The sequence below is a fragment of the Lonchura striata genome, chromosome 26 (assembly GCF_050655825.1).
Source record: "Lonchura striata isolate lonStrDom1 chromosome 26, ASM5065582v1, whole genome shotgun sequence".
NCBI classification, from domain to species: domain Eukaryota; kingdom Metazoa; phylum Chordata; class Aves; order Passeriformes; family Estrildidae; genus Lonchura; species Lonchura striata.
Genome location: NC_140728.1, coordinates 8088576 through 8113144, shown reverse-complemented (window position 1 = coordinate 8113144; position 24569 = coordinate 8088576). Strand labels below are relative to the sequence as shown.

At 54.7% G+C, this 24569-nt stretch overlaps 2 protein-coding genes across 8 annotated transcripts in view; both read left to right on the top strand.

Moving 5' to 3' along the window:
* AHCYL1 (adenosylhomocysteinase like 1) overlaps positions 1-7560 on the top strand; it is a 29658-nt gene extending 22098 nt beyond the window's left edge. For all 3 annotated transcript variants that reach the window (XM_021527638.4, XM_085561452.1, XM_085561451.1), the window contains exons 10-17: positions 1384-1472; positions 1872-1942; positions 2541-2635; positions 2711-2809; positions 3571-3639; positions 4679-4757; positions 5151-5271; positions 5738-7560. In XM_021527638.4, the coding sequence (XP_021383313.1) occupies positions 1384-1472; positions 1872-1942; positions 2541-2635; positions 2711-2809; positions 3571-3639; positions 4679-4757; positions 5151-5271; positions 5738-5744 (630 nt within the window). In that variant the 3' untranslated portion in view covers positions 5745-7560. The remainder of the gene's footprint in view (positions 1-1383; positions 1473-1871; positions 1943-2540; positions 2636-2710; positions 2810-3570; positions 3640-4678; positions 4758-5150; positions 5272-5737) is intronic.
* Positions 7544-23312, top strand: STRIP1 (striatin interacting protein 1). 5 transcript variants are annotated; one of them, XM_021527636.4, is made up of 21 exons: positions 7544-8661; positions 10790-10859; positions 11120-11194; positions 11551-11685; positions 13403-13523; positions 13806-13874; positions 14238-14344; positions 14742-14869; positions 15749-15931; positions 16695-16912; positions 17159-17224; positions 17418-17481; positions 18099-18170; positions 18391-18465; positions 18624-18721; positions 19238-19364; positions 19458-19558; positions 19765-19831; positions 20578-20682; positions 20828-21032; positions 22605-23312. In XM_021527636.4, exons 1-21 carry the CDS (start codon positions 8347-8349, stop codon positions 22850-22852), a joined length of 2649 nt encoding a protein of 882 aa, XP_021383311.3. In that variant the 5' UTR covers positions 7544-8346; the 3' UTR covers positions 22853-23312. The 5 variants fall into 5 exon arrangements, with proteins under 5 accessions (XP_021383311.3, XP_031362832.2, XP_085417572.1 ...); XM_031506972.3 differs by lacking the exon at positions 7544-8661 and adding an exon at positions 8688-8821; XM_085561446.1 differs by lacking the exon at positions 7544-8661 and adding an exon at positions 8883-9143.
* The last annotated feature ends 1257 nt before the right edge of the window (positions 23313-24569 follow it).

Genomic DNA, 24569 nt, shown 5'->3' with positions numbered 1-24569 from the left:
GCTCTTCCCAGCAGGAATTTGCACCCTAGTTCATTTAGGCACTGGTGGAACCCAGCTTTGCTTGACCAAGACACTGTGCTGGCTCTCACCAAGTGCTCTGGGCTGCTGCCTGATTCTCCAGGCATGAATTGTGCCGGGCATTGTTGTCTCCAGGGTCTGTCCTAAGCTTTACTGGACTTCTTCACAACAGGGGAGTCAGAGAATCCCAGACTTCCAACCCATATTTGGGAAGGGAACTTCAAGCTCATCCAGTTCCACCCCCTGCCATGGACAGGGATGCCTTCCACTAGACCAGGTTGCTCCAAGCCCCACCCAAGCTGGAACACTTGCAGGGATGGGGAGCCACAGCTTTTCTGAGAAGTCGATTCCAGTGCCTCACCACCCTCACAGCCAAGAATTCCTTCCCACTATCCCATCTAATCCTGTCCTCTGGCAGTGGGAAGCCATTCCTCCTTGTCCTGACACGCCGTCCCTTGTCCAAAGTCCCTCTTTTGCTCTCCAGAAGCCCTTTTAGGCACTGGAAGGGGCTCTAAGGTCTTGCTGTAGCCTGCTCTCCTCCAGGCTGAGCACCCTGGGCCCTCCCAGCCTGTTCACCGTGAATGGTTCCCCTCTGGATGTGAGTTGAGTCCCAGCTGGCCCTGCCTGAGTGTGTTCAGTAGACCCAAGGCTGGAGCTGGATGATAAATGAAGGTTGCTCTGGAAATTGTTTTGGTTCAGCACCTTGCTGGTCATAAAACAGGGCTGAGGAGAGTCTGTGCAGCAGAGCCAGGTGTTGGTGTGGGCTGGTGATGTGGAGAGCTGGACTTTGTTTTCATTTTCCACTGAGGGGAGGGAGCAAGTCCTAGATGCTGTTGCAGGAACGCTGTGCTCCCTGTGATGGGGGCAGCATGGGATGGGGGATCTGCCCCCTGAGGAGTGCAGGACAGCTCTGAAATCCTGTAGCTTAAAGGCAATGGGGGCAGTGTGTGCTCCTGTAGGCTGGCTTTAATTCCTGCTTGGAGAAAGGCTCCTGCAATGCTGGGGCTGCACAAGCTGTGAGAGCATTGGGTTGGGAAAGCTCCTGTCATGGGTATTTCCAGATGGGGCAGCCACAGCTTCTCTGGACACCCTGTGCCAGGGCTTCACCTCTCCCACAGGGGAGAATTCCTTCCCAATATCCAGTCTAATCCTGCCCTCTGGCAGTGGGAAGCTGGTGGCCTTGTAGGGAGAGCTGGGCTTGTGGCAGTTGTGCCACTCACCAGGTACATCCTGAGCTGCTCCTGGCATTGAGCAAGTGGCTGGAAGGAGGATCTTCCAGCCCAGGATGGGCCTGGGCTGTTTAGGGCAGGGACTGTGGCACTGGTGTGTCTGTGTCCTGCCTCACTGGCCCTTCTGCCTTGGCAGGTTGGGAAGGGATGCTGTGCTGCCCTGAAAGCCCTGGGAGCCATCGTGTACGTCACCGAGATCGACCCCATCTGTGCTCTCCAAGCCTGGTAAGGTGTTCCCATGTGCTCTTCCAAACCTTGCAACAGGGCTGGAGTGAAGCCAGGGGGATCTGTGGCTCATTTTGGAGAGCATGCACCTTGTTGGGGTGTGATGGGCAGCTTTCAGGCATGGGGTACCAGGCAGAAGGTGTTCATTGGCTGATTTGGGGAGGCTGCTCAGGCCTCTATGCCACACATTCCTGGCTCATCCAACATTTCCAAGAGTGGGTTGGACATCCCAACTGTAGCAAAGCTCTCCCTCGTGGCACTGGTGTCCCTGGAGGGGTAGAGGAGAGCCTGGGCTGCTGGCAGAGTAGTTTGGAGTGGCTGAGATCCCTCATGGCCTGGGGCAGAGAAGGAACAAGCTTCTCCTCCTCGTGATGGTCCCTATTCCCCTTTTTTTGCCAGCATGGATGGATTTCGGGTGGTGAAGCTGAGCGAAGTAATCCGTCAGGTGGATGTCGTCATCACCTGCACAGGTAGGGATAGACAAGGCTGGAGCAGGCTGAGGAGCATCATTCCCAAGTGGGGTCTCAAGGGAGCTGGGAATGGAGGACATTTCACTGCTCTGTGCTCCTCATTTTCCACAACAGCTGGGCTCTGCCAGGAGCTTTTTGCTGATTTGCTATATGACCACAGTCCTGGCCCAGAGCAGAGGGAGATACTGGCCACGTGTTCTCAGGGTATTTTGGGATCTCCTAGAGCCTGGGAGCAAAGATCAGAGACTTGGGCACCACCCAGGCTCCCCAGGGAATGGTCACAGTCCCAGCCCTGCCAGAGCTTAAGGGGTGTTTGGACAATGCCCTCAGGCACAGGGTGGGATTGTTGGGAGTGTCCTATGCAGGGTCCAGGAGCTGGACTTGATGACCCTTGTGGATCCCTTCCAGCTCAGGATATTCCATGACAGCCCCTGTCCGACATGTTCTCTGCTGTCACAGCCACAGGAGCTCATGTCCTAGGGAAGTTCCTCTGGTGTTGTCCTAAGCTGAGCTTCTCTGACTGGAGTTCAGGGAAGGAGAAACCAGAGGCTTTATGTTCCCACCGCCGTGGGATGAGCTGTGCCCTCTGTGCCTGCAGGGAACAAGAACGTGGTGACCAGGGAGCACCTGGACCGGATGAAGAACAGCTGCATCGTGTGCAACATGGGCCACTCCAACACCGAGATTGACGTGGTGAGTGCTGGCACCCCTGGCTGTGCCCGCTGGCTGGCTCCTGCTCTGAGCCCAGCCCTGCCTCTGCTCTTGCAGACCAGCCTGCGGATGCCGGAGCTGACCTGGGAGCGGGTGCGCTCCCAAGTGGACCACGTCATCTGGCCCGACGGGAAGCGCGTGGTGCTGCTGGCCGAGGTGTGTTGAGAGCTGGGCCATGGTGCTTTGGGCCTCCCTCAGGAAATCACAGATTTAGCCAGGTGGAAAAGTGCTGAGAGAAGCTTCACGGCTCAAAAAAGGGTTTCTGGATTTATTTTATTTATTTTTTATTTCCTTTTCTTGAGGGCGGGTGTGTCATATCGCACATGCAGCCACAGGGGTGCCATGTGACTGTTCTTCTGAGCTGGGATTCATCCCACTCAGGCAAACCCCATCTGTGCAGGGTTTCCCAGGTGCTGGGCGGCTCCTCTTCCCACAGGAGCTGGGATTGCCTTTTCTAGGGACCACAACATTCCCCTGCCTCAAAATGAAGGGTTAAGGTGTAAACTGGAGCAGACTTGAAATGCTCTGGTTTTCTGTGCTCCTGTTCCCTGGTCCCCTGTGCAGGGAGGGGTTGGAAGTGAATCCCATCTGGGAACTCAGTTTGGTTTGGATTTGGTTCTCTGTGCCCCTGTTCCCTGGTCCCCTGTGCAGGGAGGGGTTGGAAGTGAATCCCATCTGGGAACTCAGTTTGGTTTGGATTTGGTTCTCTGTGCCCCTGTTCCCTGGTCCCCTGTGCAGGGAGGGGATGGAGGTGAATCCCATCTGGGAACTCAGTTTGGTTGGGATTTGGTTCTCTGTGCCCCTGTTCCCTGGTCCCCTGTGCAGGGAGGGGATGGAGGTGAATCCCATCTGGGAACTCAGTTTGGTTTGGATTTGGGAGCGTGTCCAGCTCTGTGCTGACTCCTGCTTTCTCTCAGGGCCGTCTGCTCAACCTCAGCTGCTCCACGGTTCCCACCTTCGTTCTCTCCATCACAGCCACCACACAGGTCCGTACCTGGGTGGGGCCCTGCACAAGCCTAGGGGTGGGGATGGTTTGGAAGGAGCTGGGAACACGCTGGGATTGGTCCTTGAGATGGCACCACTGCCAGAAATACCATTTTTTCTGGGCTGGAGTTATTGCTGGCATGGACCCAATGTTTTGGGTACAGCAAGTTTTGGGAGAGCTTTTAAGTGAGTGCTTTCATGGCACAGATCCTGCTGGGCTGGAAGGCAGTTTTAAGCTTCCCCCAGACAGGTTTGAGCCCTCCTAGGACAGGTTTGAGACCCCCTAGCATGGGTTTAACATTCCCCAGCACAGGTTTAAGCCCCTCTAGCAGCGATTTAAGCTCCCCCAGCATGTGTTTAAGCTCACCTAGCACAGGTTTGAGCTTACCTCAAAGCAAGGCTTTGTTTGGGCTGGGAACATGAAGGGGGCTGGTGGCACTGGGAACATGGGACTGGGAGCACTGAGGGGATTGATGGGGCTGGGAACATGGAGGGTCTGGTGGCACTGGCACTCGTGGGGAAGGACAGCCAGGCTGACAGTGGGGAGTTCCCTTATCCTCACTCCTGTCAGCCCAAGGGGACAGGGAACAGGCCTGTGTTTTGGACTTGGTTCCCAACAGTGGAAGCCAGCTCTCAGGGGATGCAGTTTCATGTGTCCTGAAGGAATCTGTCTTGGTTTTTGAATGCTGCCAGTTTCTGAGGAGCAGCCCCTCCATTTCCATGTGCCACAGCAGCTGGGTGATTTAAGAGGAGAAGAGCTGCTAACCCTAAGCCATCCTCATGTTTTTCCCCGAGGTGTTGAGCCCAGATGCTGCAAACAGGCTGGGTGGCATCTCATCCCTGCCCTCTGATCCCTCCAGTGGGATTGTGGAGCTCCAGACAGGGAGGTACCCAGGGTGGGAGCCTTTTCCCTCAAGGCATGTTGGAAATGATTGCACTGTCCCTCCAGCTCCCAGATCCTTCTCTGCCTTTGTGAGCTTTGTGTTGCCCAAGCTGTGGACATTCCTGACTGTTCCCAGCTTATCCCTGTGCTCTCCACAGGCTCTGGCTCTGATTGAGCTCTACAACGCTCCCGAGGGCCGGTACAAGCAGGACGTTTACCTGCTGCCAAAGAAGATGGGTGAGTGAAGGAACTGACTTTTCCCTGGGGAATCCGTGTGCCAGCAGTGTCAGAAGAACTCAAACCTGGGCTGGGAAACACTTCCAGAGGGACAGTGAGTTCAGGGAGGCAACCAGAGGCAGTGACCTTAAAATACGTGAGGGTTATTTGATTTATCTTTGTTAGTGTTCTGCAGCGTGGGAGGCATCCCACATCCTGCAGCCTTCCTCTCTGGGATTTTCCATGCCCTCCTTGTGCCTTTAGGGGCACGTCCAGCCCAGGCTTGGGCTCAGCCCTGCTTTGGGTGATGGTGAATTTGGGGTGCTGCCCAGCCAGACCTTCCAGTCATCACCTGCCCATGTTGTGGTGGGGGTGTGGACCCCCTGATCCCGTTTTCCCTGTTCCCATTCCCAGATGAGTACGTGGCCAGTTTGCACCTGCCATCGTTCGACGCCCACCTGACGGAGCTGACGGACGATCAGGCCAAATACCTGGGACTCAACAAAAATGGGCCTTTCAAACCCAACTACTACAGGTGAGAACTGCTGGGGCAGGAGCTCCCAGCTCCCCGCTGGTTTGGAGCTCTGCCTCCAGCTCCAGGGTCTCCAACACCACAAGGATGTGGAGCTGCTGGAGCGTGTCCAAAGGAGGCCACGGAGATGCTTTGAGGGCTGGAGCCCCTCTGGGAGAGCTGGAAGGCTCCCAAAAGAGCTTGGAGTCCTTCCAGTGCCTGAAGAGGGCAGGGTTAGATGGGATATTGGGAAGGATTCGTGGCTGTGAGGGTGGGAGGGCCCTGGGTGCACAGAGCAGCTGTGGCTGCCCCATCCCTGGAAGGCGAGGCTGGACAGGGCTTGGAGCAACCTGGGATAGTGGAAGGTGTCCCTGCCTGTGGAATCAGATGAGCTTTAAAGTCCCTGCCAGTCTGGAATCTCTGGGGGATCCCCTTGCCCTGGCACAGCAGCACCTCCCATGTCCCTCACTGTCCCTTCCTTCTCTCCTAGATACTGACGGGACCATTTCCATGAAGGACCAGACCACACAAGGCAACATTTGAGAGATTATTTTGAAAAATCATTTTCATTTTGGTTTACCCTTTTTTTTTTTTTTTTTCTTCACCACCACCAGAACCTGTTTTTACATTTTATCTGTGACTTTAAGGTCAGGTTTTCTTTTCTCCCCCTTTTCCATGATCACATCCCTGTCTGATCTTGCCAGATCAACCTGGGATTTGCTTCTTGCTTTCATGTGGCTGAAGCTGCTGATTCCCAGCCCTGGCTCCAGGAGGGGCTTTCCCTTTCCTGCTGGGCCGAGGGCACTTCATTCCTGCAGCAATTGTTTATTTTGGCTTTTATTTTGTACTTTTTCCCACCTTTCCAGCCCACATCGGTCTCAGCCGGGCTCCCTGTGGATCCGGAGATGCTCTTCTACCTTATCTTCTATTTCTTTGTGTGGATTATCTGCAACTTCTAAATTGCCTTAAAGAGCCCAGTTTTAGCTGCTAGATCCCTGCTCCGGGTGCTTCCTGGGAGCAGAGTGGCCTGCAGGACACCTGGCAAAGGGGGTGACTGTGCCCAAGCCCAGCCCAGGTCCCTGCGCTGAGGTGGCCCAGGTTTGGTGGCCACTGGCCTGGGTTTGCTGGCCACCTGGGTCCAGGGGAGTTCAGTGTTTCAGGGTGCTAATCTGAATCTGGATGGGGGTCGCTTTCCCAGCATTATCCTCATCTCTCCAAGGTTTTTTGTTTGTTTTTGTTTTTGTTTTTTTTTTTTTTTTAGCCAAACTGCACCTTAATTGAGTTTTAAACATTTTTTCCGTTTGTTTATTTGTTTTTTTTCTCCCTCTTTTCCTTTTTGATCCTTACAGAGATGTTTCAGAGGGCGGGGATTGTTTTTAGATGTTGTAAGAGGAAGCACTGGGGACGCGGCCGCCTTCCCATCCCCCACTGGGAAGTGCCGGGTGTTGTTGAGGGTGTCTGGGGTGGGTTTTGGGGGTGTTTCACTATTTTATTTTTGAGCTGGATGCGGAGATGAGCCTTCCCCATATCCCAGCCCGGCCCCTCTGCTCCCTGTGACTGTTTTCCTCACCCTCTCCCCGTGTGTCCCAGCTGCTCCCATCACCTCCTCCGTGCCCTCCCTGCTGACATTTCCCTTTCCCAGCTTGTGCTGGGGTTTGGGAAGCTCCTTCCAACCCACTGAGGTTCCTCTGGCTCCTGTTCTTTCCGCACCCAATTGAGGAAAGGAGCTGCTGGCACCTCCTGGGTCGTGGAGCTGCTCCTTCCCCTGTTTGCAGGGATCCACCTGGACGGGTCCTTCCCAGGGAAATGGCAAGTTTTGGGGGGTGCAAAACTCCTTGTGGGGCCAGGGGATGGGAGAGGTGCTGAGATCATCCCCCTCCATGTCCTCTGACTGTTCCTCTCTCCCACCCTGCGTGGTCTCCTCCTGGATAGATTTTGGGGATCACCTGCCTCGCTCCCCCACAGATCCCAGGGATCACCTGGGTCCCTTCCACCATCCCCCAGACCTCCGTGGGGACGGCTTAGCAAGCTGGGATGGGCGTTTGTGGGAAGGATCGGGAGCATTCCCCCTTCCCCGTGAGCCCCCCGCGCCCGGGGGTCCCCGTTCCCACCCATCCCGGGTGGAATCTCGGCCAAGGGCTCTGTGTCTGTATAAGCCATGCTGGGGGAGCCTGGGGGTGATGGCGGCGGCAGCGGCGGGCCGGGAGCGAGAGGTTTATTTTGTATAGGAATGATTTTTAATGAATGCAATATTAATCCTTGCAGATGAGCAATAAATCATTAAAGTCTAATTAAACTATTAGGAAAAATGAAGTGCTTTTGGTTGTGTTCCTCAGGGGCGACCCGGAGTTTTTTCCAAGCCCAAGGGCAGGGCTGGAATCTCCCTTTGGCCATCTTGGGGCAGGCATTGGGTCCCACCAGAATTTTCTGAACGTTGGCACAACTCTGGATTTTGGGGTCTCACTCTTTTTAAAGCCCCAAGGGGCATCTTAGCTTGGGGTTTAAATCCTGTCAGGTTTAACCTCTGAGCCCCATTGGACCCCAGTTTGGGGTTGGAGCCCCCAGCCCCGTCACTGGAGCATTCCTTTGTTCCAGACCCTTCCACTGGAGCATTCCTTTTTTCTAGGCCCTCCAACTGGAGCATTCCTTTTTTCCAGGCCTTCCAATTGGAGCATTCCTTTGCTCCAAACCCTCCAACTGGAGCATTCCTTTGTTCCAGGCCCTTCCACTGGGGCATTCCTTTGTTCCAGGCCCTTCCACTGGGGCATTCCTTTGTTCCAGGCCCTTCCACTGGAGCATTCCTTTATTCCTGGCCCTTCTACTGGAGCATTCCTTTGCTCCAAACCCTCCAACTGGAGCATTCCTTTGTTCCAGGCCTTCCAACTGGGGCATTCCTTTGTTCCAGGCCCTTCCACTGGAGCATTCCTTTATTCCTGGCCCTTCTACTGGGGCATTCCTTTATTCCTGGCCCTTCTACTGGAGCATTCCTTTGTTCCAGGCCCTTCCACTGGAGCATTCCCTTATTCCTGGCCCTTCCACTGGAGCATTCCTTTGTTCCAGGCCCTTCACTGGGGCTCTGCCCCTCCTGCCACTCCCAGCATGGCGCCCTTCAGCCCCCGGGCGCGCCCTGGGCGAGGCGGAAGTGCCACACCCAGCATGGCCGCGCCCGGGGCCGCGCCGCGCCCAAGATGGCGGCGCGGGGGCGGAGCCCTCCGCCCGGCCGTGTGCCGCGCCGTCCGTGGCCGCCGGGGGCGGGCAGCGCCGGCCGTGACGCGGCCGCCGCGGCGGAGCGGCGGGGCCGGCGGGCGGAGCTGCACCGCAGCCACCGGCGGCACCGGCGCTCCCGCAGCTGCCACTCCCAACATGGCGGCGGCGCTGCCCCGGCTCTCCCTGCCGCTCCCGCGAGAGGAGGGGGTGAGTCCTCGCGAGAGCTCGGCGCGGCGGAGCGGCCGCCATGGAGCCGAGCGGCGGCCCCGGGCCGGGCCCGGGCCCGGGGAACAACAAGGGCCGCGGCGGGGCGGCCGCGCCCGGGAGGGGCCGCGACTTGGCCCGGCCGCCGCGCAAGGACTCCGAGGTCAGCGCCGCCGCCGGGAGTGGGGCGGCCTTCCCGGGCGGGGCGGGCCGCGCCGGGCCTCGTCCGGGGCCTGCCCATGGGTGCCGGTGCCCGGGGGCGGTGCCGGTGCCCGGCGGTGCCGGTGCTCGTGGATCCCTGTGGGTGCCAGTGCCCGGGGGTGCCAGTGCCCGGCTCTTCCAGCCCTGCCCGGGACCGGCCCGGCCGCTGGCTCCGGTGCTCCAGTGCTGCTCGCAGGGCCGCCCCTCGGTACCGGCTCCCTGGCGCTGTGGCCCCGGGCTGTGGAGCCGAGAGGCCTCTCCCCGCCCGCAGCTGCCTGGTCTCGGTCGGTGCCGATTTCCCCTTCATCCATCCATCCATCCCTTCCCCAGCTCCGGGCCGCCAGGGTGGCTCGGTCGCCTCTCCCAAACGGGAGTGACAGGGCTGGCCCGGGGTCTCGCTGCCCACCCGGGGGTCTTCTCGGGGTTAGCGGTCGGCAGCAGCCCGGGGTGGGCTGTCGGGTCCCGCTGCCGTGCTCGGAGCAGCGATGGACCCAGCAAGAGGTGACCGACCCCCCCAGGGACACCCGGCGGTGCTGGGGTCACGCTGAGCCTCGGGCTCGCAGGGTTGTGTGGAGCTGAGGTATCCCGGGGCTTTACCAGAGCGTTTCATTCCTGGGATGGCCCTGGAGCCGTTCTCTCCCAAGGCTTCCTCAGAAAAGTCCCTGGAATGCCAGGGGAGGGGTGTGAGGGGGGATCTTGGAGAACCTGAGGTTGGGCTCCCAGCAGAGCAGAGCCAGCACAAGGGGCTTGGAGCTGCCCCTCTCTCAGAGCCTGGACTTCAGGGTTGTTCTGATGTGGGTCTGTCCCTCTGTCAGGAGTGGGAGCCCCCAAATTTAGGAGTTCTGCTTGTGGATTCATTCAAGGGTAGGTGCCCCAAAATTTGTGTGGGTTTGGTTCTGGGTGTGCCCCTTCTTCATGAATATGTGCCCCAAAATTTGTGTGGGTTTAGTTCTGGGTGTGCCCCTTCTTCATGAATATGTGCCCCAAAATTTGGGATTCTGCTGTGGTTTGGCTCCTCACTCAGGGGTGGGTGTGCCGAGAGGGTTCTGGTGTGGGTCTGCCCTGTGCTCAGGTGTGTGTGTGTGTCCCAGAATTCTGCTCAGGGTGTGCCCCTCACTCAGAAGTGGATACCCCAAAATTTGGGCGAGTTCTGGTGTGGATCTGCCCCTCACTCAGAAGTGGGAGTCCCATAACTCAGGAGAATTCTGCTCTGGGTTTGCCCTTCATTCAGGAATGAATGCCCCAAAATTTGGGTTGGTTCTTGTATGGGTTTGCCCCTCACTCTGGGGGGGAGGATTCTGTTCTGGATCCTCCCAGTGCTCAGGAGTGGGAGCCTCATAATTCAGGAGAGTTCTGGATTTGTCCCGTGCTCAGGATCCCGAAATTTGTGAGAGTCTTGCTGTGCACCTGCCCCACTCAGCACAGGGTGCCCTGAAAAGCTGTGGGTCGATGGTCTTGACTTCTGTAAAGGGAGCTGATATTTTGTGCTCTGAAGGTTCTCCTGGCTGTTTTTGCAGCCTCTCCAAAGCTGTTTGTAGTTGTTTCATCCTCACTAATCCCATCTGCTGGGACGGCACAGAGGGATAGCCCAAATTTTCCCAAATTTGTGCAAAATGGGTGAGCTCTGAGAGCTCCTTGCTCTCAGAGAATCCTCTCCCTGTGTCCTGCCGTGTTTGTGGTGCTCTGGGGGCTCCCCCCGTGCTTTGGGGGTGCTGCAGTGGCTCCATGCGGCACAGCCCGTGGAGACGCAGGAGGTGGGCTGGAGTTGCCTCGGTAACGTTTGTGCTGCTGCAGGAATGTTTTTGGTCCCTAAACCAGTAAGACCAGCCCTGGATTTGCAGGAGGATGAGGTGAATTGTGAGTGTTTACAGGGATTTTGGTTTTCCTGGAATATGCTGTAATGGAACTGATTTTTCCCCCGTGTTTTCAGGGCTATTCGGAGTCGCCAGACCTGGAGTTTGAATATGCAGACACGGATAAATGGACAGCAGAGCTGTCAGGTAAGGAATTCTTCTCTGATGGATCAATTAATCCACCATTATTTCCTCCACTGGTAGAATTAAAGGAACTCTGTCAATTCCAGTATCGCTTTAATATTATATTTAAATGCTGTATTGATGTTAAAAAGATATGTGTGGTTCATATTTTTGGCCTTGCACTAGGTGGGGTTTTATTGCATTTTGATATTTTGGCTAAAACTGCAGTTCCCAGCCGAGTTGCAGCTTGGTGCAGGTTTTTGGAGCTTGTCCTCTTTTGGCAGAGCTGTACAGCTACACAGAGGGGCCAGAGTTCCTGCTCAACCGAAAATGCTTCGAGGAGGACTTCAGGATCCACGGTAAGAGCCTTTTTCTGGATTCCTCTGCCCCTGGGGAGGGACAGGGACTTTCCTGGAGAAGAGCCTGGTGTCAGAGCTGACTGGGGTGTGCAGCTACTCCCGAGGGGCAGCTTCGCTCTCTGCTCCCTGTGACAGGGACAGGAGCCAGGGAAGGGTTGGGGCTGTGCCAGGGGAGGCTCAGGCTGGAGATCAGGAAAGGTTCTTCCCCCAGAGGTGCTGGCACTGCCCAGGCTCCCCAGGGAATGGGCACCGAGGCTGCCGGAGCTGCGGGGGCGTTGGCACGGCGCTCTCAGTGACCCGGTGAGATTTTGGGGTGGCCGGTGGGGCCGTGCCCAAAGCCCTGCTGTGGTTTGCAGTGCGGGACAAGAAGTGGCCGGAGCTGGAGCGGACGCAGCACCGCACGCACGCCATGCGCCTGCTGGACGGGCTGGAGGTGACCGCGCGCGAGCGGCGGCTGCGCGTGGCCCGCGCCATCCTCTACGTGGCACAAGGTGACAGCGGCACTGCCCCTGCTCCCCCGGGCTGGCTCTGAGATGGGATATGTCATAACAGGGTTCAAATGTGTGTTGTACAGGGTAGTTGTACAGTTAGATACGCGCTTGTGTGTGTTACACCGTATACGTCAGCTGTTCTGTATATAGTGCGTATTTGAATATTTCATATAGAACTCCTTTATCTTCATGAAGTTTATCTATAAATAGATAGAAGAGGTATGAAATTTATATATATAAGATCTATGTGAGATATATATCTGATATATATAGATATATATAAAATATATATGAGCTATATATGAGATATAAATATATATAAGATAGATATGAGATATATAAGATAGATATGAGATATATATGTGATATATAGATATAAGACATATACAAGATATACATATAAGATAGATTAGATATAAGATAGGTATAAAAGATAGTAGATATCTTTTATATATATTTATCTTTATATATCATCCCTATATATATCTTTGTATGTACCTTTTATATATATAGTATATATAATATATATAAGGTTTATATATATAAGAGATATGTCTTCATATTTCTTTATATATAATTATATATATTTTATATATAAATATATATAAAAAGATTTATATATATTATTTATTTAATACATTATATATAGTATATGTATTATATAATATACAATAGGTAATACAGAGTTTTATTTTATATATAGTATAATGTATTTTAATACATTATACTATAGTATATATATACACTATAGTATATATAGTATATATATTATATGCTGTTGTATATACTGTAGTATAATGTAATATAATAATGTATATTGTATTATAAAATGTATTGTGGATTATATTGTATTATGTGCTACATATAGAACACATAATTATATGTATATACTATATATGAGGCATAGCACAATATAATCTCATATATAATATATACATAATTATATATAATATACATATACACTATTTAATTTTATGTATGTACTATATGAGGCATAGCACTATATAATGCAATACATAATATATACATAAAATATAATATTATGTATACTATATGTAACATTCCTATGTATATACTGTATGTGAGACAGTACAATATAATCTCATATGCATAGTATATACATAAAAATATTTAATTATATGTATACTACATGTAATACATAACACAATATAATCTACTATACATATTATATATAATATACTATATATTGTATATTATATATTACATGTTATGTCTTGCATATAATACATTGTGTATTTAATATATTTATACACTATATATTAAATGCTGTATGTATTTAATATATATTATATGTGTTGTTTATAGTTTATGTTACTCATATATTATACGTTATACACAATAAGTTATATATATTGTATGTAATATATAAATTTATAATATAATGAATATATAGTATTAATATGATACAATAATTACTAATTATTTTAATATATATAATATTTTGAAGAATTTTCATTCCTTGTGGATTGCATTCCACCTGGGATGTCTGGAAGGAATCTAAATCTCACGGGACCAGGCAGTTTAGAGCAGTTTGGCCCAAAATGTGGCTGATTTCCCCACGTTGTGCCAGTTCTGCAGACCTGGGATGGTTGCCCAGGGAGGGCAGCTCCGTGCCCTGCACCCCAGCTTTCCCCGGGGGGAGGCTGGGCTGGGTGCTGGGGGCCGTGGGGCTGGGGTCAGCAGGGTCTCCCCGCAGGCACCTTCGGGGAGTGCAGCTCCGAGGCCGAGGTGCAGGCTTGGATGAGGTACAACATCTTCCTCCTGCTGGAGGTGGGGACGTTCAACGCCTTGGTGGAGCTGCTGAACATGGAGATTGAGTGAGTACTGTGGGAAAACTCTTCAGGAGTGGCTCTGGAATTCAGCAGAGTGACCCCCGTTGTCCTGGGTGGATGTGTAATGTGGGATTATTCTCCTGAAATTCCCCACGAATCAAAGGGCCTGGCAGCAAACGGGCAGCTCTGCTCCTCCTCACGTGGCTGTGCTGGGAACGGGAAGTTCATGGCAGCAGTGTCTGTCTCGGGGTTTGGAGCTGGCACCTGGAGTGCCATGACAGGGTTTGAATTCTCCCAAATTCTCTCTGAGCTCTTCTCCCTCCGCAGCAACAGCGCAGCCTGTTCCAGTGCCGTGAGGAAACCAGCCATTTCCCTGGCTGACAGCACCGACCTCAGGTATGGACTGGGAATGGGGGGCCAGCATTTTCTGGGAGCTTTGGGAGGCTGAGGCAGGCACTGGAAGGGGTCCCAGAGCTGTCCCAGCTCTGACAGTTTCTTCAGGTATGCGTCGTGCTCAGCCTGCACAGCAGGAATGGGACAGACTGGGGATATGAAAGCAGTAAAATTTGGGAAAGCAGATTTTTTTCCCTGTGTGGACTTGTAGAGACTTTTCCCCCCAGTGCCTGTGTGCTGGTGTGGAGCAGGTACATGAATTGTGGATGTGGTCTGGGTTGCTCCAGCTTCTCCCCGAGCCCTGGGTGCTGGGTGCTTCCATAACTTATCCCAGTCTCTGGCATTCAGCTGCCCTGGTTGTTGCAGGGTGCTGCTGAACATCATGTACCTGATTGTGGAGACTGTGCGCCAGGAGGCCGAGGGGGACAAGCCTGAGTGGAAGAGCATGAGGCAAACCTTCCGAGCAGAGCTGGGTGAGGAGCAGGAGCCGGGATGGAGCTGCCAGGGCGGGAGGCAGTGACTTGGGACTGGGCTCTGGGAGTTGGGTAATAGTGACTGGCAGCACTGGGTTGGTTTCTGCTCAACTTGTGGGGCAGAGGGAGGTGAGCAGAGGAAGCCAACCAGCCTTTTTTGCTGCTGGGTGCTCTCTCCCTGGTTAAAAAATCAGAATATTCAAGTTTTTATTTCCTCTTAAAAACAGAGGTAAGAAATTACGGAGTTTATGAGGCCTTGGAAGGGGAGAGGGAAGTGTCTGGAGTGAGGTGAGCATCTTGGAGCTAATGGGGAGGAAGGTGCAGGAGCTGGTGATACTGGTGATGGGGTGAGACCAGGGATGAGGAACTCCTGGCTGATGGTGCTGTGTGGTTCCAGGAGCTCCCCTGTACAACAACGAGCCTTTCTCTGTCATGCTCTTTGGGATGGTGACCAAATTCTGCAGTGGCCACGCTCCTCACTTCCCCATGAAGAAGGTGCTGCTTCTGCTCTGGAAGACCGTGCTGGTGAGGAGAGGGTGTGGGATATGTGGTTTGATACTTGCCAGAGGAGGGAATTCTGCTCTCAGAGTTGGCTGTAATTGCTCCATCCTCTTGTTCTGGTGTTCAGTTTTCCTTTAAACCCAATCCCAGGTTTTCCCCCATAGGGAAGCAGTGGATATTGGTGTTTGGAGCTGGATACTAAGGATAGACACAAAGCAAGGTCCCTGGGTGGGGAGAGGAAAGCTCTGAACAGTTGTGGATGCCTGGACATCCTCCTGTCCCTCCTGCCTCTCTCAGTGACAAGAGCAGCACAGGACAGGCAGCTCCTGTTTGAAACTGGGGAAGGATTTGGACCCCTCATGACTAGAGAGACTTCAAGGGGCTGGAGTGTGTCCAGGGAGGGGAACGTCACTGGGGAAGGGTCTGGAGCAGCTGAGGGAGCTGGGGGGCTCAGCCTAGAGAAAAGGAGGCTCAGAGGGTACTTTTGGCTCTGCACAACTCCCTGACAGCAGGGGACAGCCAGGTGGGAGTCAGGCTCTGGTCCCAGGGAACAGGGACAGGGCAAGAGAAAATGACATCAAGCTGTACCAGGGGTGGTTTAGGTTGGATATTGGGAAGTTTTTTCCACAGAAAGAGTGGTCAGGCATTGGCACAGGCTGCCCAGGACAGTGTTGGAGGCACCAACCCCAGGTGGATTTAAAGGACACACAGATGTGGCACCTGGTGACGGGGACTACTGTTTGCCTTGGCAGTGCTGTGGGAGCAGTTGGACTCGATGATCTCAGAGGGCTTTTCCAACCTGAACGATTCTGTGATCCTGCAGAGTGGGTTTGGGAGGGGCAGCTGTAGGTGCCCCCGGAGCCCCCCTGTGCCATGCTCAGCATGCTGTGGTGTCCCTTGCAGTGCACCCTGGGAGGGTTTGAGGAGCTGCAGAGCATGAAGGCAGAGAAGAGGGAGATGCTGGGCCTGCCACCGCTGCCCGAGGACAGCATCCAGGTGATCCGCAACATGCGGGCGGCCTCCCCGCCCGCCTCCGCCTCCGACCTCATCGAGCAGCAGCAGAAGCGCGGCCGGAGGGAGCACAAGGTGGGGACAGGGACATTAGGGAGGGCACTGCCAGGCTCTGGGCTGGTTTCTGGGACGTTCTGTTGGAAGTCAAAATGTCTTTCAGACATTTTTAGAGGTTCCAGACCTTCATAAGCATTTTAGACCCAGCAGGCAGCTGCAAACAGCTGTGATTTTGAGTTTAAGCCTTGGAATGAGTTACCAACTTTGGAGGTGGAACAAGCAGTCACAAAGGGTTTGATAGTATAGGAAAAGTAGTTACAAAGTAGAGGGGAAATTTTTTTTAGTACCTGTACAGGGGGGTTGTTATTTTGTACATGGGGGTGAGAAGTTCTAAGATAGCGGAAAGTGGGCTGATGCTGTTCTTCCTCCTTCTTCCTTGCCTCCATGTTCTTGGTGATGTTGGCATTCACATATTGGTTTAGAGTAGGAAAGCACTTTGTAATATAGATAGTAGGTATTGGGGGGAAAACTATAAACATGTAATACGTAATATATCATATAAAAGATAGCAGCAGCCCTGGGCAGGGAGAGAGAAGAAGATAGCAGACAGAGAGGATGTCAGGGTGTGTGTGTGCCTCTGCCCAGGCCGCTGACCAAGCAGCCGCAGCCCGAGAAGAAAATCTTTTAGATAACTGACAATAAACTGCCTTGAGACCGAACAACAAGAGCCTGCACAGTTTTTCTTTGGAAGCATGGTTTGGAGGAGAAATTTTACCACCACGAGACCCCAGAGCAAGCCTTGGGTTCTCACAGCGTTCCCTTCCCACTCTCCCTGCTCCAGGCCCTCATTAAGCAGGATAACCTCGATGCCTTCAACGAGCGGGATCCGTACAAAGCTGATGACTCCCGCGAGGAGGAAGAGGAAAATGATGATGACAACAGCCTGGAGGGAGAGACCTTCCCCCTGGAACGGGATGAAGTGATGCCTCCCCCTACCCAGCACCCCCCCAGCGATCGCATCACCTGCCCTAAAGGACTGCCCTGGGCCCCCAAGGTCCGGTGAGTCCGGGGTCTCACTGTTGGGCAAACTGGAGCAGGGTCAGGGAAATGGAGGCTGTTGGATGCTGAGAATCTCAGCAGGGATGTAGGGAAGGTGTTTGGGATGGGGTGGTCACTTTGATGGCTGTTTTCTTGTGGGGTTGGCTGGATACCCTCTACTTGACCACAAGGCTTTCCCGTGTGCCTGGCTGGACATCTTCCAGCTGCTCTAGAAGGTGTGACTCTTCCCTTCTCCCTTTGCTGCAGGGAGAAGGACATTGAGATGTTCCTGGAATCCAGCCGCAGCAAATTCATCGGCTACACACTAGGCAGGTGGGTTCAGAGCCAGCCCAGTGCTGCCGTTATGGGGGGCCTGTGGGAGAGGCCAATTTGGGGGCTGCTTTTGTCTCTACGTGGCAGCAGGGAAGGCCTTGGCTGGCTGTTCTGTGGCTTCATCCCTGGGTGGTCCCTGCCCCACCCCTGGGTGCTCAGCCCTGCTCCCAGCTTGGCTCTTTCCCTCCTCCAGTGACACCAACACCGTGGTGGGCTTGCCCAGGCCCATCCATGAGAGCATCCGCACCCTGAAGCTGGTGAGTTAAGGAATTCCTCCAGCCCCTGCTGCTGCGTGGGTGCCCCTTGCCCCTGCCCCTGCTCCCATCACAGCTCAGGGTGGATTTTCCTGACATTTTTCCACTTCCTCCACCTAGTGATGGGAGAGCAGCCTTAAGCTTTCATCTCATCCTGGACTCACAGGTTGTCTGAGCCCCTTCCTTAAGGAGCTCCATCCCTTCCTTCAGGAGCTCCATCCCTTCCTTAGGGGCCTCCATTCCTTCCTTAGGGGCCTCCATCCTTTCCTCAAGGGACTCCATCCCTTCCTCAAGGGACTCCATCCCTTCCTTAGGGGCCTCCATCCCTTCCTCAGGGGACTCCATCCCTTTCTTAGGAGGCTTCATCCCTTCCTTAGGGGCCTCCATCCCCTCCCTAGGGGGCTCCATCCCTTTCTTAGGGGGTTTTATCCCTCTCTTCATGTCTTCATCCCTTTCCTACTGGCCTTGTCCCAGACCTGAGCCCAGCAGCTCCCACCCTGCACATCCACACAGGTCATCCCTGGGATGGGGATCTGGGGGGGATGGAACAGGGTGCTGGGAGCAGGCTGGGGCTGGGGGCAGTGCTGGGGACCCTGGTGACCCCAGCCTGTCCCCTGCAGCACAAGTACACGTCCATTGCTGAGGTGCAGGTGCACATGGAAGAGGAGTACCTGCGCTCCCCGCTCTCCGGAGTGAGTGTGGAATGGGATGGGGTGGGATGGAGATCCTGTGCTGGGAGTTGGGGCCACTTGGTCCTGCCAGCTTTTTTGGCAGGGCTGAGGGGTTTGTTTTGCTGGGGAGGGATTTCTCTGGGGTTGGGCAGGAGTTGGGGATATCCTGCCCTTGGGTTCATACTCCATGGTGCTGGTGGCAGCTCCTGGGATGAGGTTTTCTGGTCTCTCCTGGCACCAGGGGGAAGAGGAAGTGGAGCAAGTCCCTGCAGAGATCCTGTACCAGGGCCTGCTGCCCAGCCTGCCCCAGTACATGGTGAGCTGGGGAGCACTGGGATCCCCTGGATGAGTCTTTTTCCAGTGATGCATCCCAAGTTTCACCCCCTGCCCTGTTCCTCCCTCCTGCAGTGGGGAAAGGGCCTCTTGCCAGTCCCCTGCAGCTCCCATTCCCCTCCATCTCTCCTTTCTTCCCAGATTGCTCTGCTGAAGATCCTCTTGGCTGCAGCCCCCACCTCCAAAGCCAAGACAGACTCCATCAACATCCTGGCAGATGTCCTGCCCGAGGAGATGCCGTGAGTGGCTGTGGAGCAGAGGAGCTGGCTGGGGTGGGAAGGGAAGGAGGGATGGGAGGGAGCTGGGGGGCCCACCTGGTGTGGGCTGGGGCTCCTTGTGGGACATGACTCTGCTCTGCCCTGGGTTGCACCCTGCAGGAACTGGTGGCCTTGGCAGTGCAGCAGGAGCAGTTGGACTCGATGATCTCAGAGGGCTTTTCCAACCAAATGATTCTGTGATCCTGTAAAGTGGATTTGGGAAGGGCAGGTGTAGATGTCTCTCATGCTCAGCACCATGCTCAGCATGCTGTGGTCTCCCTTGCTGTGCGCCCTGGGAGAGTTTGAGGAATCACAGAATCATGGAATGTTTTGGATGGGAAGGGACCTTAAAGCTCATCTAGTTTCACCCCCTGCCACTGGCAGGGACACCTTCCACTAGACCAGGATGGTCTTGGACACTTGTCCAGCTTCCCTGGACAACCAGTGTCACCCTGAGAGGGAAGAATTACTCTGATACTGTCCCCGTGTGTCCCCCAGGACCACCGTGCTGCAGAGCATGAAGCTGGGCGTGGATGTCAATCGGCACAAGGAGATCATCGTCAAGGCCATCTCTGCTGTGCTGCTGCTCCTGCTCAAGCACTTCAAGCTCAACCACATCTACCAGGTGAGGTGGGCTGGGGTCCAGCCGTGCCCACGGGTCATTGGGCACGGCAGGACCCTGAGTTGGTCCCTGTTCACCCACGTTTCTCTTCCCCAGTTTGAGTACATGGCCCAGCACCTGGTCTTTGCCAACTGCATCCCGCTCATCCTCAAGTTCTTCAACCAGAACATCATGTCCTACATCACTGCCAAGAACAGGTGAGGAGAAGGCTGCCCTCCTGCATTCCTGGGGGATGTGGGGAGAGGTCCCTGTTTCTTTGGCCTCTCTGCAATCCCTCCCTGGCAGTGGCTCACGCTCAGACAGAGCTGGAATGTTCTGCAGTGCATGGGAAGTGGGAGCTGTGTTGCCCCCAGGCCAGGTGGGATCTGGGGGAACATCATGAGCACCCCTCTCCTTCCTGCAGCATCTCCGTGCTGGACTACCCCTACTGTGTTGTGCATGAGCTGCCAGAGCTGACGGCAGAGAGCCTGGTGAGTCCTGCTGTGACAGCCCTGGCACCTGGGGTGCTGCCCAGGGGAATTTGGGATGCAGGGAGGCAGCAGGGCTCCAGCACCCAGCCCTTGCACCCTCAGCTCTCCTGTGCTCGGCCCCTGGTGCCGCTGGGATTTTGGGGATGGAGATGGGGATGGCAGGTCTGTTGGGGTGGAGCATGTTCAGAGAAGGGAACAGAGCTGGGGAAGTTCTGGAGCACCAGGAGTGGCTGAGGGACCTGGGGGGACTCAACCTGGAGAAAAGGAGTCTCAAGGGGAACCTTCTGGCTCTCCACAAGTCCCTGACAGGAAGGTGGAGCTGGGAGTTCAGGTTCTGGTCCCAGGGAACAAGGGACAGGACAAGAGCAAATTGTGCTGTTCCCCAAACTGTGCCAGGGGAAGTTCAGATTGGATATTGGAGAGAAATTCTTTGTGAAAAGGTTGGTCAGGCACTGGTACAGGCTGGCCAGGGCAGCGTTGGAGTCACCATCTCTGGAAGTGTTGAAAAAATGTGTGGGTGTGGAGGTGGCACTTGGGTACAGGGACTACTGGTGGCCTTGGCAGTGCTGGGGGAACAGTTGGACTTGATGATCTCAGAGAGCTTTCCCAATCTTAGCAGTTCCATGGCTGGATGATTCCATGCCCACACGCTGTGCTGTCCCCTTTGGACGTGGCTCCTCAGATCATCCCAGCCTCTCCCCATCCCCACTCCAATCCCTTCCTGACCCTGCATCTCCTTCCCACAGGAAGCTGGAGACAACAACCAGTTCTGCTGGCGGAACCTCTTCTCCTGCATCAACCTCCTGCGCATCCTGAACAAGCTGACCAAGTGGAAGCATTCCCGCACCATGGTGAGGGCTGCCAGTGTTCTGGGGCTCAGCACGGCCAGGCACCTGCACTGGGGATAGCCTGGGACAACCCAGGCCTTGAGCAGGGAGTGGAGGAGGGGTTGGCCCGGGAATCCATCCCAGCTGGGATCTGGGAATGTTCTGGCAGATGCTGGTGGTGTTCAAGTCGGCGCCGATCCTGAAGCGGGCTCTGAAGGTGAAGCAGGCCATGATGCAGCTCTACGTGCTGAAGCTGCTCAAGGTGCAGACCAAGTACCTGGGCCGGCAGTGGAGGAAGAGCAACATGAAAACCATGTCAGCCATTTACCAGAAAGTGCGGCACCGCCTCAACGACGACTGGGCCTACGGCAACGGTACATCCTGGCATCCCTGGCATCCCTGGCATTCCCAGCCCTCCTGCTCCAGGGTCTCTGCCCCGAGCTCCAGCTCACCTTTTGCTGCCTGGGGTTTGGGCAGGTGTGCTGGGTTGACCTTGGTGGACCTTGGCTGGTTGAGCTTGACCAGGTGCCCACTGAGCTGCTCTGTCCTTTCCCAGCTGGACAGGGCAGAGAAAATCAGGTGGGGAATGACTTGTAGGTTGAAATAAGGTAGGTTAGCACAGCAAGAGCAGAAAAAAAAAAAAGGTTTGTTCTCTACTTCCCATCAGCAAGTGATGTTCAACCACTTTGGGGAAGCCAGGCTGCAGCACGTGGAGTGGCTGGTCTGGAAGGCACATGTTTTAAAGTACAAATGCCCCATCATTCCTCTTCCTTTTCTTAGCTTTCATATCTGATCTGACATCACAGAATCTGGAATATTCCCTTGGCTAATTTGGCTCAGCTGGCCTTTGTCCCCTCCTAGGATCTTGTCCACTTGCACACATCTGTTGCCACACTTGATGGGGTGGCAACGTTGGGAGATAGTGCTGGTGCTGTGCCAGCTCTGCCCAGCAGAGCCAGGATACTGGTGTATTCCCAAAATCTTCCCAGCTCCCACTGCAGAGTCACTGGCAGGACTCCTATGGAAAAACAAATTCCATCTGAGCCAGACACAATCCAGCAGGTCTGGGGTGTGGGAGGGTTTTTGGGGGGTGACATTGCAGGGATCAGGGCTCTGCCAGGGGTGTCAAGTCTTGGCTGAAAACCTTTTTTTGGCCTAAATTGGGCTGGAACAGCAGGTTTGGTGCCTTCCTGAGGGGGTCTGGGTACCCCACTGGGGTGTCCCCTGCCCACCATCAGGATGTGGGAGCTGGGACAGGGTGGCAGGGCAGTTTTGGGGGGTTTTGTTTTGGCCCAGGAATGTCCTTTGGGGTGTACCAGCATTTGCTGGTGAGGCCAAAGGGAGCCCCCATTCCTGGTTTCATTTTGATTGTTTCCCTGTGGTGGGGATGTTGGAAGTGGTGGTGGAGCTGTTGGTGGCTCTGAACTTTGTTGGAAGTACCTACAAAGACCTTTTCCAAGGAGGGGCCTGGGTGTGTATAGGTTGTTGGGAAGAGACAGAACCAAATGATATTCCTGGGATATAGGAAGGAATATATTCCAAAGAATATTCCATCATGCTCAGAATATAAAGTGGAGAGAAAAAGGAGGAATTGGGGATGTTGGGAGTGATGGGGTTTGTTGTCCAAGTCACCATTCCCTGGGGTGGGGCCCTGTTCTCCTGAATGTGCTGAGCACCTGCCTGCTTGTGGGAAGTAGGGAATTAATTCCTTGTTTTTCTTTCCTTGTGCTGCACAGCTTTTCCTTTCTTTATTAAGCAGTGTTTATCCTAACCCACCAGTTCTCCAGCTTTTTGCCCTCCTGATTCTTCCCTGCTCTGCTGGTGGGGGAGTGAGCGAGCGGCTGCATGGGGCTCAGTCTGGCTGGGGTTAAACCAGCACACCGAGGGCTTTGGGCTGGCTGAGGAGTGCCCAGCTCTGCTCTGACCACTCTCATCCCCGTTCCCAGACCTGGACGCCCGTCCCTGGGATTTCCAGGCCGAGGAGTGTGCCCTGCGTGCCAGCATCGAGCGCTTCAACTCGCGGCGCTACGACCGCGCCCACGGCAACCCCGACTTCGTGCCCGTGGACAACTGCCTGCAGAGCGTGCTGGGCCAGCGCGTGGACCTGCCCGAGGAGTTCCAGCTCAACTACGACCTGTGGCTCGAGAGGGAGGTCTTCTCCCGGCCCATCTCCTGGGAGGAGCTGCTGCAGTGATGGACACAGGGAGGCGGGATGGGCTGCGTGGAGAGCTGGAGGCTGGCAGGGCAGGGCAGCGAGGTCTGGGGGTCTGTGGGTGGCTGCGCTGTTGTGGTGGGCTTGGGAAGAGGATGGAGCTGGGGGATCTTTGCTGAGACCACGTCCTGCCCCTCTGCCTCCTTCCAGGCTTGTCCCAAAGCTGAGGGTGCCCTGAGGGTTTCCTGTTGGGTGGGGGATCTCTGCCCACCCCGTGTGCTGCTTTCAGAGGCACCACCCTTCTCGTGCCCCCCAGGCAAGAAGGGGGAGCAGGTGGCAGCGTGGGAGTGGGGTCCATGGGTGGGACACCAGGCTGGTCCTGCCCAGCCCCTCTGGGGGGGTTAGGGGGCCTGTGGGGGCTTGAGGGGCTGGGGTGGCCTCCCCTCACCCCACAAGGGGTGCAGGAGCTGTACATATATTATATATATTTGGTGATACCTCTGCCCCGAGTGTGGCTGGGTTCATGTCCCTGTTCCTCCTGCCTGGAGTTGGGCTGGGATGAGAGTTCCTCATCCTTGTCCCCACTCATCCCTCAAACCCCAGGGGGTACATGGCCCCTCACCAGCAGGTTTAGTCTTTCCTTGCAGCCAGGTTTGTGGGTTGGGGGGAGCAGGTTCTTGCAGGCATTTCCCTGTCCCATTCACTGAACCCTCCCCCAGCTCTGTCCTGGGATTTCTGACACCACTGTGGTGTCACCACTGGGATTTTCTTTGGTCCCTGCTTCCAGCAGAGGATCCAGACACCAAATCCTGCCAGAGCTCAGCTTTGCACATTGCCTGGCCTCAGTTTCCCTGGCAGAGGGGCAGCAGCAGCTCTGGGGACTGAAATCCTGGGGGATTCACCCTGATCTGAGGCAGGGATTTGCAGAGATGTTTGTGGGCAGAGGGAGCCTGGGACAGCACCAGTTCCACCCATCATCTGCTGGGATTCTGAGCCTATGGAGCTCCAGGAGTAAATGCAGCTGTGGGGATGCTCAGCCCCAGCCTGGAAGCAGCAAACTCAGCCTTATGAGCCATCAGAGAAGTTCTGTGGACACAGCATGGGTGGTAACATGCCTTTAATCCATGCCTGGAGCTGTGCCCATCCTGCCCTCTTCCCCCTCAGCCAGGGGTGATGTGGAGCTGGAGGCCTGGACCCATCTGGGTGCCCAGTGCTGCACCCTGACCCCGTGGGCAGCACAGAGCCAGGCTCTGGATGCCTCCAGGAGAGGCACAGAGAAGGAAATGCTGCCCTGGCTTGGTTTAATGACGAGTAAAACTCTACCAGAAATCTCTGCTCAGCCTGAACCTGCTCAGGACACTGCAAACCCACGCAGCAAAGCTCCCTCAGCTCCATCAACATCACTTTGCACCCCAGTAAACCCCTGAACACGGTTTAGAGGGAAACACCGTGGTGCTGCTGGGCTGGGATGATCCCAGAGGGCTTTTCCACACCCAAGGACTGCAGCACTCTGATTGTGGCTGGGATATTCAGCAGCCCAAACCTCATTCCTTATCCCATGTTTCAAGGGAGCAAATCGGGTCCTGGCAAATCCAGCTCTCCGTGGGACACAAATGGATTTTATCCTCCCTAGGACAGAGGTTTTTAAATGGGGATTTCTGGGGCACTTTGGATTTTCTTACTGCCCTCCTCAACCACAGAGCACTGCTGGATGTGCCCCCAGGCTCCTGCCAGGATTGCACCCTCCCCTGGCACCCAC

Excerpts from the sequence above, each read along its gene's own strand:
- STRIP1 (XM_021527636.4), top strand. The coding sequence starts at position 8,347 with ATGGCGCCCTTCAGCCCCCGGGCGCGCCCTGGGCGAGGCGGAAGTGCC. Across the intron at positions 14,345-14,741 it reads AACCTTCCGAGCAGAGCTGG|GAGCTCCCCTGTACAACAAC; the intron begins GTGAGGAGCAGG and ends GTGTGGTTCCAG. Across the intron at positions 18,722-19,237 it reads GTCCTGCCCGAGGAGATGCC|GACCACCGTGCTGCAGAGCA; the intron begins GTGAGTGGCTGT and ends TGTGTCCCCCAG.